At 42.0% G+C, this 12,561-nt stretch overlaps 1 protein-coding gene across 3 annotated transcripts; it reads right to left on the bottom strand.

Annotated features, from left to right (window-relative positions):
• Positions 1 to 437: 437 nt before the first annotated feature.
• On the bottom strand, positions 438 to 12,342 carry tmtc4 (transmembrane O-mannosyltransferase targeting cadherins 4). Of its 3 annotated transcripts, XM_032529928.1 has the most exons (19): positions 12,085 to 12,342; positions 11,857 to 11,982; positions 11,505 to 11,714; positions 11,213 to 11,328; positions 7,554 to 7,770; positions 6,275 to 6,362; positions 5,972 to 6,072; positions 5,580 to 5,672; positions 5,215 to 5,376; positions 4,714 to 4,916; positions 4,223 to 4,397; positions 3,493 to 3,624; positions 3,276 to 3,355; positions 3,068 to 3,175; positions 2,808 to 2,949; positions 2,463 to 2,577; positions 1,004 to 1,116; positions 847 to 916; positions 438 to 696 (listed from the first exon to the last, which is right to left on the bottom strand). In XM_032529928.1, exons 3-19 carry the CDS (start codon positions 11,664 to 11,666, stop codon positions 548 to 550), a joined length of 2,226 nt encoding a protein of 741 aa, XP_032385819.1. In that variant the 5' UTR covers positions 11,667 to 11,714; positions 11,857 to 11,982; positions 12,085 to 12,342; the 3' UTR covers positions 438 to 547. The 3 variants fall into 3 exon arrangements, with proteins under 3 accessions (XP_032385819.1, XP_032385818.1, XP_032385820.1); XM_032529927.1 differs by having other exon boundaries at positions 11,857 to 12,330; XM_032529929.1 differs by lacking the exon at positions 11,857 to 11,982 and having other exon boundaries at positions 12,085 to 12,329.
• Between the last annotated feature and the right edge of the window lie 219 nt (positions 12,343 to 12,561).

The following is a 12,561-nucleotide window of genomic DNA, read 5'->3' as shown; positions in this document are numbered from 1 at the left end:
AAGTATGGGGACATTTGGAACTCTGGAAAAAGGGCCAAATCAAATAATGTTTTATAACAGACTCTCTGGACCCACACATGCATGATGCTCTGTCCAGCTGACACAACACAGGGTATGAGATGAAAAGAGGATGGGTTCACCATGGATCAGTTCCACATGGCCTTCAAATGGAGCAACAAAACAGAACAGTGAAGATGATCATGCAACCAGCACAGGCATCCAGCACACCTGCCCCATAAACATTTAACACCCATGAAATTAAATTAGATCATTATTATATTATATAATTAGTTACCCAAGCAGTCTCACACATGAAAGTCTCGGATAAACGTTCAAGCTACCAAAGTACAACATGCAACTGTGCAACATTGTATTTTCCCTTTTGTTTTCCCTTTTAAGAGTTGTTTGCACCGCAAGGAACCAAACTAGAGCATGTTACACAGATCATGGTCTTTATTTCCAAATGGTCCAAAGCCGGAATTAGTGAGATTAAATAATACAAAACAGAACAATGGGAAAGATTTGTTTTACGGCAGGCAGGGGTTCCTTAGGGTGTGGGGCGTTTAAGCTGGTCCAGTTTGCGTCGCAGCATGTTATAGTTGTCTCTGGTCCCAGGAGCCTCAGGGTCCAACTGTAGAGACAGCTCATAGTGTTTCTTTGCCAGCTCCAGCTTTCCCCAGCGATGATACAACACAGCTGAGGAAAAATAAAAACACCATTCTATTCATTTAGTGCATGCAATACAGGTCAGGTAGCATTCAAAGTTATTCTTTTAGCTTTTGATCGCCTAGATTCTCTCATCAACTTTAAAATATATGTGAAACAACCAAAGTTGCAGCAGCTTACCTAAATTGCCATGGCAACTAGCAGCATTTGGGTTTATACGGAGAGCATGAAGGAAGAAGCCTTCTGACTCCTGAGGAAAAAAATAACAGAATTATCTTATACTTGCACCACTCCTGACTTAGTAATATTCTAAGTTGAAACGTTTATACTGACTAACCTTATATTTCTGTGATTTCCCCAGGACATTAGCCAATGAAAACATGATAGTGTGGTCGTTTGGGAGGAGCTTCAGAGCCTCTCGGCCAATCAGCTCAGCTTGGCCCAAGTTACCTTGAAGACAGAACAAACAAGTAAAAACAATGTTAAGATATATATGCTACTAAAACGGTGAGTTAACATTCATACAGTTCAACAAAACAAATCCAGAGATACAACTGTAATAACAGCTGGTATAGAAAGAATCTGAATGCTTGCTGTATTTGTCAGCAGTGTCCAGAACAGAGTTTTTCCCTCTCCACACATGGAGGAGCGGTTTAGTCTCCTAATTAAGGTTGAATACAAGGCCCACTGGGTTATTGATCTCTGTCACAGACCCGTCTGATGTCTGGCCAGAAATGTAGAGAGAGAGAGAGAGAGAGAGAGAGAGAGAGAAAGAGAGAGAGAGAGAAAGAGAGAGAGAGAGAGACAAACAGTCAGAGAGACAGGCAGAGAGACAATGACAGTCACGTCCTGAGTCATGGCCTGTGCCCTTCAGACACAGCTTGACTACATGTGTGACTGTGTCTGAACACCTCTGCCTGAATCTACACTGATTCTGCCTTTTGTTTGTGTAATGATCAAAACAAAGAGGGGGGTGGGGGGGGTGAACCAATTCCTTGCTTTTTGAAAATGACACCTATTGTTCTTTTCTCTATTCTTTTTTGGTAGGGAGCTGGGGAGAGGGGTAGAATTATTTCTGTCAGATTTGGGGAACAAATGCGGTGGGGGGGACTCTGAGGGGGCGCTGTTCTGGCTGTGCTTGCTCACGTTTGATCAGGAACATACTGGGCCCTGATTGGATAGTTCCAGTGCCCTCCTGGGAGACTCCGCCCCCACGGGATCGGCTTCTGACAAAACGGCTCGAGCGTTTGGAAATCAGTGCATTCTCCACACGGCAGGGAAGAGTGCCTTCAAAACTCACTACACAAAGCTTTAATACATAAATTTCAAGCATTGCTGATTCCTGCTCTTCCGGTCTAATCTTGTTGGCCATTTAGATTTCCTGCCTTTCCAAAATAACAACGCTGTGTTTCTTGGCTGTTAATTCTGGAACAAACTGCACCCAGAACAGAGAGTTCTTTGAAAGTAAAGTGACTCAAAATCGCCTATCAATTCACAAATGGGAAAAGCCTTATTACAATTATGAGTATTTTATTACAAAATATAATTTATTATTACCATTACTGCTACTATATTATTTACATGGCATCACAAAAATATATATTAAGAATATTTCTGATAAACACACCTTACAAAAGTTGTAAAGTCTAGTGTAACTGTGTTTTAAAACAGTTACACTAGACTTTTTGGAACTTTTTTGGAACGCAGGTTCTAATCACGAGGTGTAAGTTGGTTTTATGTATTGTACTGTATGTACAGTATGTGGGTGCATGTGTGGGTGTGCATTTTGTCAATACCAGTGTTGTCCAGCAGAATGACCATGTTGTTCCAAGCCAGACTGTGGTCAGGTTTTAACACAGTTGCATTCCTCCATGCATTTAGGGCATCCACATGTCTGTTCAGATCAGCATACTGTCACGACAAGAGAGAAATAGTGTTCTAAAATTCTCCCTTATCTCTGTATGGCAGAAAACAACCAATATACAGTAGTTTTTTCCATTTTTATTTGGTTTAAATATTAGTGTCCAAGTGACTATAACCCTTATTTCTGTTTGTCATTGGTATACCGCCACTTTTTCTTTGTCTTTTTTTTTTTTAAACAGCCGCACCTGCTAAACTGTGTTTACAGCCTGATATCTTACCAAGCGTCCTAGGTTATAGTAGCAGTCTGGGTATTTTTTCCTGAAGCGGATGGCATTCCAATAGCTTTGCTCTGCTTCCTCAAACTTCTGCAGGCTGTTTTGAACTATACCCAGATTCATCCAAGCTGCAGCAAAGTCAGGCCTGTGTGGATTAAAAAAAAGCTAGGGTCTCAGTAGGGATATATTTCAAGATATCTGTGAAATAAAGTGATTGCCTTGTTTGTAGTAAGATGTGTATTCTTATGTGTTGGGCAACATACTGAATAGAAACAGCTTTGGACAACAGCTGCTCTGCCTCGATCAGTTCATTCCTCTCCTTCAAGATATTCCCTAGGTTGTTCATGGCATGGACGTAGGTAGGATGTAACCTGAAAACCACAGAAAAATGCAGTTGATGTGACTCGGCCCTCTCTCAAATATAATGTAATATTTTAACTAGCATGTAGCTGTTTGTATTGCTAGACATACCTGACTGCCTCTCTGTAATAAGCAATAGCAGCGGTAGAGTTTCCTCTGTCAGCCAGGTTCTTACCAACATTATAATGGACCTGAGGAATCCGTCATCAACACATACGGCATCAGTGTGACTTTAATTAATTGACTGCTGTTTGTTTCCACATGGACAAATATTTTACATGCTATAAAAAAGGCAGAAAAAAAAACAAACAAAAAAACAGATATTTACCTTGGCATTAAACGGACACACAGACAGGGCACTGGTGAAAAGGCTTTGCTCTGATCGCCACTGGTGACTGCGGAGAGCACAGCGAGCTACATACACACACAACAGCGATAGCACTGACACACATAGTAGCTTCTGAAATGGGGAAGAAAACAAAGCAGAAAAAGAAGACATTTAACAACAACAACAACAACGTACTGTAAATTACACTGTTATTACCACTAAGCTTAAAAATAAATCATTGGGCGCCCCGATAGCTCAGTTAGTAGAGCGGGTGCCCATATATAGAGGTTTACGCCTCAACGCAGCAGGACCGGGTTTGACTCTGACCTGCGGCCCTTTGCGGCATGTCTTTGCCCCCTCTCTCTCCCCCTTTCACCTCTTCAGCTGCCCTGTCATTAAAAGGCCAAAAATACTCAAAAATAATCTGGAATAAAATAAATTATTAACAGCCTGCAAATATTCTATTTAACACATGGACACCACCTGCTGTTATCATCCCTTTATAGATGAGTCATTAGTCTTTTGTCATGTCCCTGCTCTTCATCACTGAATTGTCAAAGCTGCCTTAACAGGTGGTGAAATAAAAGAGTTTAAAACCAGGACAGTGTGACCTGGTGGCGTATAGAAATAGAAAGGTCACTGGGTTGGACTCACTGCTGGAAACTGAGGGTTTAACAGGATGTAGTACTATTTACTCTGGTGCAATCTTTTTGGTATGATTTAGCCCTACCCTGTATTTGGGCCAGTGGAAGCAGCAGTGTCCCACTGAGTATGCCAACAGTAGGCAGTAGCCAGATGAAGACAGGTAGAGAACTCTCTCAGCAATGACGAAGCCCACCCTGAAAAAAATGTTACAGGCTGGCAGAAAAGGGACCACCAGCAGCACTAGGCCTAAAGTCAGTGTCCTGGTTGGGAGAGAAAAAAGTCACAGTATGACACTCAGAAATGTTAAAAATTACATTGTATTGTTATTAAATTTAGGCTGAGAAATGCAGGTTCAAAAACCCACTCCAAAACTATCCTAAACACAGGACACTCCTTGTAAACCACACTCAGTCTGTCTCTAAACCAGCAGAACATAATAAAACTTTATCGAGACGTGGAACGCTGGTCACACTGCGGTGGATACGGTACAATTTTCATAATCAAGTGTAGGTCTAGAGAGGCCAACATGTACTTCATCTCATCTACAGCAAGTGTGAGATGGCTGTGCTTGCTTACCTCCTTCTTTGGCTGTCCTGAGAGCATAAGGCTTGGCTTATCAAGCCTATCAGGAAGCACCAGAGCAGCAGCAGCCACACCATCCTCCAATCAGTGGCTGACTTAATGAGAGGCACACAGCCCATGGACCAATCAAAACACAGCCACCAGGGACACAGCAGCAGCCAGGCATTCAGAGAGTAGTAGTAATTATAGTTCACCATCTGCCAATCAAAGAAGAACAGGGGAGGTGCCGAATGGGAGAGAGTTGGGGAAGATGAGAGAAGAAAAGTACTTCAAATTCAGAATCAAAGTCAATCACTGTGTTTCATGAGGAAGATTACTTGGGGCAAACCTAATATTAGAGGTTTGATTAGACCATCAGAGTCAATTCATTGTTGCATAGATCCTGACATATATTTCTAATGTTTGAGATAATTTAAGGTAGCAATCGTCTAGCTTTAGTGTGTGGTTAAATGTTGCAGCTCACATTAAATAACTTCCATGAAAAAACATACTTACTCGAAGAAATATATTTTCTGCAAAAGATGCAGGGTTGTCTACTTCAGTGAATGCTGGTGGTCCTGTTCCCATGATCCTCCAGCGTGCATAGAGCATTAGCAGTCCTCCCAGACCCATGAGAGCCAACCGTGTGAGCAATCCCATTCGCAGTATCTCACTCACCTGTCAGAAAAATATTACTACTTTTCACTAGCAAATTAAAAATTCATGATTGTTAGTTACTTGCAAACACTGTTTCATGACTTCAATGAACTAAAATGCATATTGCTTTACATTGGCAATGTATGTGATGTGACATTAATCATACAAAGGAGGGCATAATGTATGACAGAATGGAGGGGGAGGGTATACAAACTGTAACTCACATTGAGTGGAATCTTCCTAAGGAGTAGCCTCTGGCTGAGTTCATACACATTAACATTACAGATCAGAAGGACATCAAAGGCTGCATTCACACCCTGAAGGAAAATACATAGAGAAGCAAGGAGAAATGGCATTTAAAATTGATTTAGGTCAGCAACAAAATGAATATTTAGCTTATATCATACATATGAATAACATAAGTCTTATAGGTTTTTCACATAAGCAAGAACAAAAAGAGGTCACATCAATTGGTATGTCTTCATAAAGTGTTAACACACGAGTATTTGTCACGTATCACTGATATGCTCTCTCTTTTAACATTTTTCTTCTTACTGGATGTGATGAAAGCATCAACTCACAACAAAATGACTTTGCAAAGAAAAAGACTTTGTACCAAAACTGTGATGCCTTGTTCTTTACAGAGCATCGCTGCAGCACACAGCAAGAGGCTGACCACAACCCACCGGACAGAAAACCTGTCTTCTCTGTCACTTCCTGGGAACACAAAGCCAAGACCAAGCCGGTTATTGACAGTTAAGGCCTAACATGTAGATGTTCAAACAGATGGATTTATAAAACAAGCAGCTCCAGAATGTTTAATCCTGGCACTATATTCACATCAGCACATATGGACAGTCTTTTGTACAGTACAGCATACAAGTGCACATGCAGAATCATACTTGTATAATATACGTACCTCTGTTGAAAGCTTTGCAGTAGGTGAGGAAAGAGAGCTGAAAGAACAGAGCGCACAAAAGATCTGCTCGACCCACTATACCAGCCACCTATTGAGAAGGAGAAGGGAAGAGAGAAAAACATGAGAATGAAAGATGTGCTACAAAAGGCCTACAAGTCCACATTATGAAACAGCATTCTTAAATGAATCCCTTCATGAATTACTGCATTTTTATATCTTCCAATCCTCACATTACATTCTGTTTTGCATGGGGCATCCAGTTACGAATGGAGGCTTATTAACAGAGATAAGAAAATTCTCTCATTACCAGCGAGGCCTGTTGGTGTGTGTTATATACAGTGTGTGGGTACAGAATGGTTGGCATCCTGCGGTTGCTTGCTTTGATACATACAGCGGGCCTAAGCAAACAGTCTGCCTGCCTTCCACCCCCCAGGTCTCACCCAGTCCTTGACCTGAATGATTAAAGAGAGTGAAGAGGGGGAATTGCAGCCTTCCAGCTAGGCTTTACAGCAAACACACATGTGCTGGCAGGTCAATAAGCATCCCAACACAGCTAATAATCAGGCCATGCTACCACACGCACCTTGGCCCTACCCTCCCAACTGAGACTGGGCTTTTGTTCTTGGCATGGAACCACTGCACGTTTACTATTAAAATTCCTCAACTAGTATGTCACAATGCCATGATGTGCTGATGTATGGAATCCATGTTGTAAATAAAAGTATTCCACAATCACAGATCACAATTTCTATAGAAGAAAAATGTGTTTATATAAATATGTAAAACAGTTTTTGTTATCATGTGTAATAAGTTTAAACATTGTGAACATTAATTCTATTTTAAGAAAACACGGTAAACAGGAGGCAGCATGTATTGTACAGTATCCTCCGCACATTGCTAGTAATTGCCATGGTAACGTTAGTGGCTTAGTCTTAAGAGAACGAGACTTCATGACCGATAAGACCCAATCGGGCAGCGAAACAATGGCGTCAGTGACGGTGTTGCCAAAGGTCTCCATTTGCAACTGTTGAGACTACAGCACAACCCTGGGGATTCCAAACCTTATCGGGATCACAAGGCTTTTCCAGGTTTAGAGGCTCTGAAACGAACCAGTGCAGTGTGAAAGCGAGGTGTGAACATAGAAAAAGATATTCAGCGATGTATAAGACGCAGCGATGTAAATGTAGCCTTAATGTCACTGTGGGAACAAAGCATGTAAGAATTGTACTTAATAGAAATGAAAATAATAATAAAAAAAAAACTTTTGAATTCTACTTACACTTTCTGTGTGGACTGGGTGTGTGGCAAAGAAGAGGGCAGCAAGCAGAGAGGTCTTGGGGGCATGATTAAGTATTCTACCCTTCACATCATAGGCCAGTCCACCAATCAGTATAGCAAACACGTCAATCATAAGGGAAGATATTACAGCATGGAGGATGATGTTCAGTACATGGAAGCCAACAGGGTGCAGGCCTCCCGCCAAGAGGTAGTTCAGCCTGTAACAGCAAAAGGGGGAAATACCTGATGCCAAATGTACGGCAGATGTAGGAAAGTACAGAAGTGTGTGAGGGGGATAAGAGCTATTGCAAAGCATGACATGACAATGTTGGGCCAGTGTAAAAAAAATAAATTTAAAAGAGTAATTGTGTGTATCTGTAGGCATAGTTAAATAGGACAGTACAAGCCCAGAGTTAAATGGTGCCCTAAATGGAGCCCAACTGGGTAAGCTACTTAAAAATGAGCTCACTCCTGCTATTGCCCTGTGATCAGACTCAACCACAGTGTTGTTATGATGGTTAAAGTCAGAATCCTGCATCTTAAAAGTAGTCATGGGCACTGGAGCTGACAGGTCAGCACAGTCAGGTAAGGTTGCACGGTTCCTTGGAGAATCCACATATGCTGAGGCAGGAAATTAGCAGAGCTGACCGAGCTGCAGTAAAGCCAAAGCCCATTATTTTTCCTCCAGCCAGAGACAGAATGGCCTGTTAGGGTCCCAGCTGGAGCACTGGGTGGCAAGGCAGAGAGACGGAAGGGTTTCTTCTGTGGCATCACACCCCTATGACACCTAACCCACCCCTCCCAAATCCCAGTGACTACCAGTACCTGTGAAAAACTGAATTATCTTACCTTTCAAATCTGTGCAGGTAATATGTGGCAGAGGAAGACTATGCAGGGCTAAAGTAATAGATCTCTCCTTCACACATTCAATAGTCAATAGCATGTTCCCTCGGATCAGGGAGGCTCCAAAATCATGGTAGCAGCTGTAGCCATGGTCCCTCTACACGTTCTGCAATGCCATGTTCATCTTGCTACACTCTGCGGTGCCCTGCCACGTCCTGCTGTGCCTTGTAATGCCCACAGTGCCCTGCTATGCCATGAACTACTACAAACTACTATTTTTTTCTATTTTTGTTATTTCTACTCTTCATTCTAACTCCAACCGGACCGTCAGACACCGCCTACCAAGAGCCGGGGTCTGTCCGAGGTTTCTGCCTAAAAGGAAGTTTTTCCTCGCCACTGTGGCCCTGTTGCTTGCTCTGGAGGAGACTACTAGACCTGTTGGGTCCTTGTAAATTCTGGAGTGTGGTCTAGACCTACTCTATCTGTAAAGTGTCTCGAGATAACTCTTATTATGAATTGATACTATACAGACGTGCTCAAATTTGTTGGTACCCTTACAGCTCATTGAAATAATGCTTCATTCCTCCTGAAAAGTGATGAAATTAAAAGCTATTTTATCATGTATACTTGCATGCCTTTGGTATGTCATAGGATAAAGTAAAGAAGCTGTGAAAAGAGATGAATTATTGCTTATTCTACAAAGATATTCTAAAATGGCCTGGACATATTTGTTGGTACCCCTTGGAAAAGATAATAAATAATTGGATTATAGTGATATTTCAAACTAATTAGTTTCTTTAATTAGTATCACACATGTCTCCAATCTTGTAATCAGTCATTCAGCCTATTTAAATGGAGAAAAGTAGTCACTGTGCTGTTGGTATCATTGTGTGCACCACACTGAACATGGACCAGAGAAAGCAAAGGAGAGAGTTGTCTGAGGAGATCAGAAAGAAAATAATAGACAAGCATGGTAAAGGTAAAGGCTACAAGACCATCTCCAAGCAGCTTGATGTTCCTGTGACAACAGTTGCAAATATTATTAAGAAGTTTAAGGTCCATGGAACTGTAGCCAACCTCCCTGGGCGTGGCCGCAAGAGGAAAATCGACCCCAGATTGAACAGAAGGATAGTGCGAATGGTAGAAAAAGAACCAAGGATAACTGCCAAAGAGATACAAGCTGAACTCCAAGGTGAAGGTACGTCAGTTTCTGATCGCACCATCCGTCGCTTTTTGAGCGAAAGTGGGCTCCATGGAAGAAGACCCAGGAGGACTCCACTTTTGAAAGAAAAACATAAAAAAGCCAGACTGGAATTTGCTAAAATGCATATTGACAAGCCACAATCCTTCTGGGAGAATGTCCTTTGGACAGATGAGTCAAAACTGGAGCTTTTTGGCAAGTCACATCAGCTCTATGTTCACAGATGAAAAAATGAAGCTTTCAAAGAAAAGAACACCATACCTACAGTGAAACATGGAGGAGGCTCGGTTATGTTTTGGGGCTGCTTTGCTGCGCCTGGCACAGGGTGCCTTGAATCTGTGCAGGGCACAATGAAATCTCAAGACTATCAAGGCATTCTGGAGCGAAACGTACTGCCCAGTGTCAGAAAGCTCTGTCTCAGTCGCAGGTCATGGGTCCTCCAACAGGATAATGACCCAAAACACACAGCTAAAAGCACCCAAGAATGGATAGGAACAAAACATTGGACTATTCTGAAGTGGCCTTCTATGAGTCCTGATTTGAATCCTATCGAACATCTATGGAAAGACCTGAAACTTGCAGTCTGGAGAAGGCACCCATCAAACCTGAGACAGCTGGAGCAGTTTGCTCAGGAAGAGTGGGCCAAACTACCTGTTAACAGGTGCAGAAGTCTCATTGAGAGCTACAGAAAACGTTTGATTGCAGTGATTGCCTCTAAAGGTTGTGCAACAAAATATTAGGTTAGCGGTCCCATCATTTTTGTCCATGCCATTTTCATTTGTTTTCTTATTTACAATATTATGTTGAATAAAAAATCAAAAGCAAAGTCTGATTTCTATTAAATATGGAATAAATAATGGTGGATGCCAATTACTTTTGTCCGTTTCAAGTTATTTCAGAGAAAATTGTGCATTCTTTGTTTTTTGTGGAGGGGTACCAACAAATTTGAGCACGTCTGTAAATAAAATAAAATCAAATAGTCCTGGACCCTCACCACCCAGCAACCAAACTGCTCATTCAAGACTATGACCACGTACTTTGTCGTCCTGTGCATGAGCGGGTGTTTACAGAGATGAGAAGAAACTCATGCATATGCAAACACCAGTACATCTGCACAGGCTGTCCTAAATGGAAAACCAAACTAATATGACTCAAAATGGCAGGCTTCCCCATCGCCGGCGTGAGGTCTACAAACCTCTTTTCTAAATGCAAACAAAGTGATTTGCATGTTGCCTCGCATGTAGCCAAAATGGACCTGTCATGCAGCTACTTTCTGTTGACTTTCAACCAAACTCAGAGACAAGCATTTATTTGTAAAGTTGTAGGAGGCTCACATAGCTGGTCCTGATAAGTTGTTTTGCACAAGTCCTTGTTTCCCCAAATCCCTATAACGGATGTGGTGAGGGCAAAGTTAAAACGACCCATAGAGCCACATTAGACACATTTATAGGAAATATGCTCAGTTGTCAATCAACCGTCCTTTAATATAAGTCCAAACATTTGACTGGTACTGTACATGCGTGTTGTGGTTTCCTGTTAGACGATGTTAACACCTGCCAGACAAAGAGAAACATATTTTTGTAACAATAATCTAACATCACTGTTTGAGTTCTTACCTAAATGTAAGGACAGTGAGAGGTCGGTAGGATTTGTGACTGGAGTTGCTACTCAGGTTGCTTCCCCAGAAGTCATTGCTCCAGATATTGTTCAGAGGTGTTGTGGGTTTCAAGTCCTGGACAGAAACACAAAATTAAACAAATGCCAGCCACAAAAAAGGGCAGGATGTCATTCTGTTAATGTTGCAGAGGCAATGATATAACATGTAATTACAGAAATACAACGTGGGTAAATCAATGGTTTTGCAAATATGAATATGTGGTTATCATACTACTAGAACGACAAAAATACCTTGTTGTTGACAATTGCTTCTGAATCATCAAACACAAACTCCCCGTCATAACTGTTAATGAAACACAGGAGAGCCACCAGGGCGACAGTGACCTTGGCCTGAACTGGAGCAAGCTTTGGAAGGGGTATCTGGTGATCCCAATAAACTTCAGATAACGCCATGATGCACCGGGTCTTTGGTCATTCTGTATCATCAGATAACGTTTGTCCCTAAAGGGAAAGAGGATGGGTAACGTTACAGCCGGCAGAAAGCGTCAAACTGTGTCCACTGCTACAGTCATGGGTTGTAAAAAAAAACTGAGTACAGGCTTAATAAGGAAGCACGTTCTTTATACACTGGGTGAATTCATACCTTATCTTTTGAGAGACACATTGTGAGAGGTCACCGTGTCCTGTGCAACTCCCATGTTAGCTTCTTTTTCAGCAGGCTAACTAGCAAGCGATATCGTTAACTCACCGAAGGCGCCGACAATTGTAGCTGCACACAAACGGGGTGGTTATATTTGCACTTTGTAACAAAGAGGTTACATTATTACGCTGTCAGCGACACATGACGGCGTAACGTGAAAGGTAACGTTACCTTGGAAGTTAGCAGGCTAATAAAGCGTGCCTTTAGCATGTCTTCTTAGCGTGTGCTATTCCCATCTATGCGGCATAAACATTGCAGGCGCGTGGTAGTAGCTGTATCGATATTACGCGCTATGCATTGTAAATATTTTTCATTCACCTAAGATAGCCCCGGCGAGTTGCAAATGAAAAACTCTGTAAACAAATAAACACGCTCAACCTACATAACTTCCTGTCTAGCGTAACGGTCACCTGTTCATTTTCAGCCAATGGTTGAAATGCTGCACAATGTTCGCCTTCTCTTCCATAGACAGTTAAAGAAATGGACCAAAAGATCCCGTTGCTCTGGACGGAGACCAGTGAAGGGTAAAAGAGACGGGTATGGCTGCAGCCTGGAGCGTCCCATGTCGTACCGTCCCGTCTCATGCCGAGGTGTGTCTAACGGTAAATTCAGAGGGTCAAACATACGAAATCGCGAATAATTTTCTAA

Source organism: Etheostoma spectabile, chromosome 11 (assembly GCF_008692095.1).
Source record: "Etheostoma spectabile isolate EspeVRDwgs_2016 chromosome 11, UIUC_Espe_1.0, whole genome shotgun sequence".
Lineage (NCBI taxonomy): Eukaryota > Metazoa > Chordata > Actinopteri > Perciformes > Percidae > Etheostoma > Etheostoma spectabile.
The sequence above is the reverse complement of the archived record's forward strand: the minus strand, read 5'-3'. Positions and strand labels throughout refer to the sequence as shown.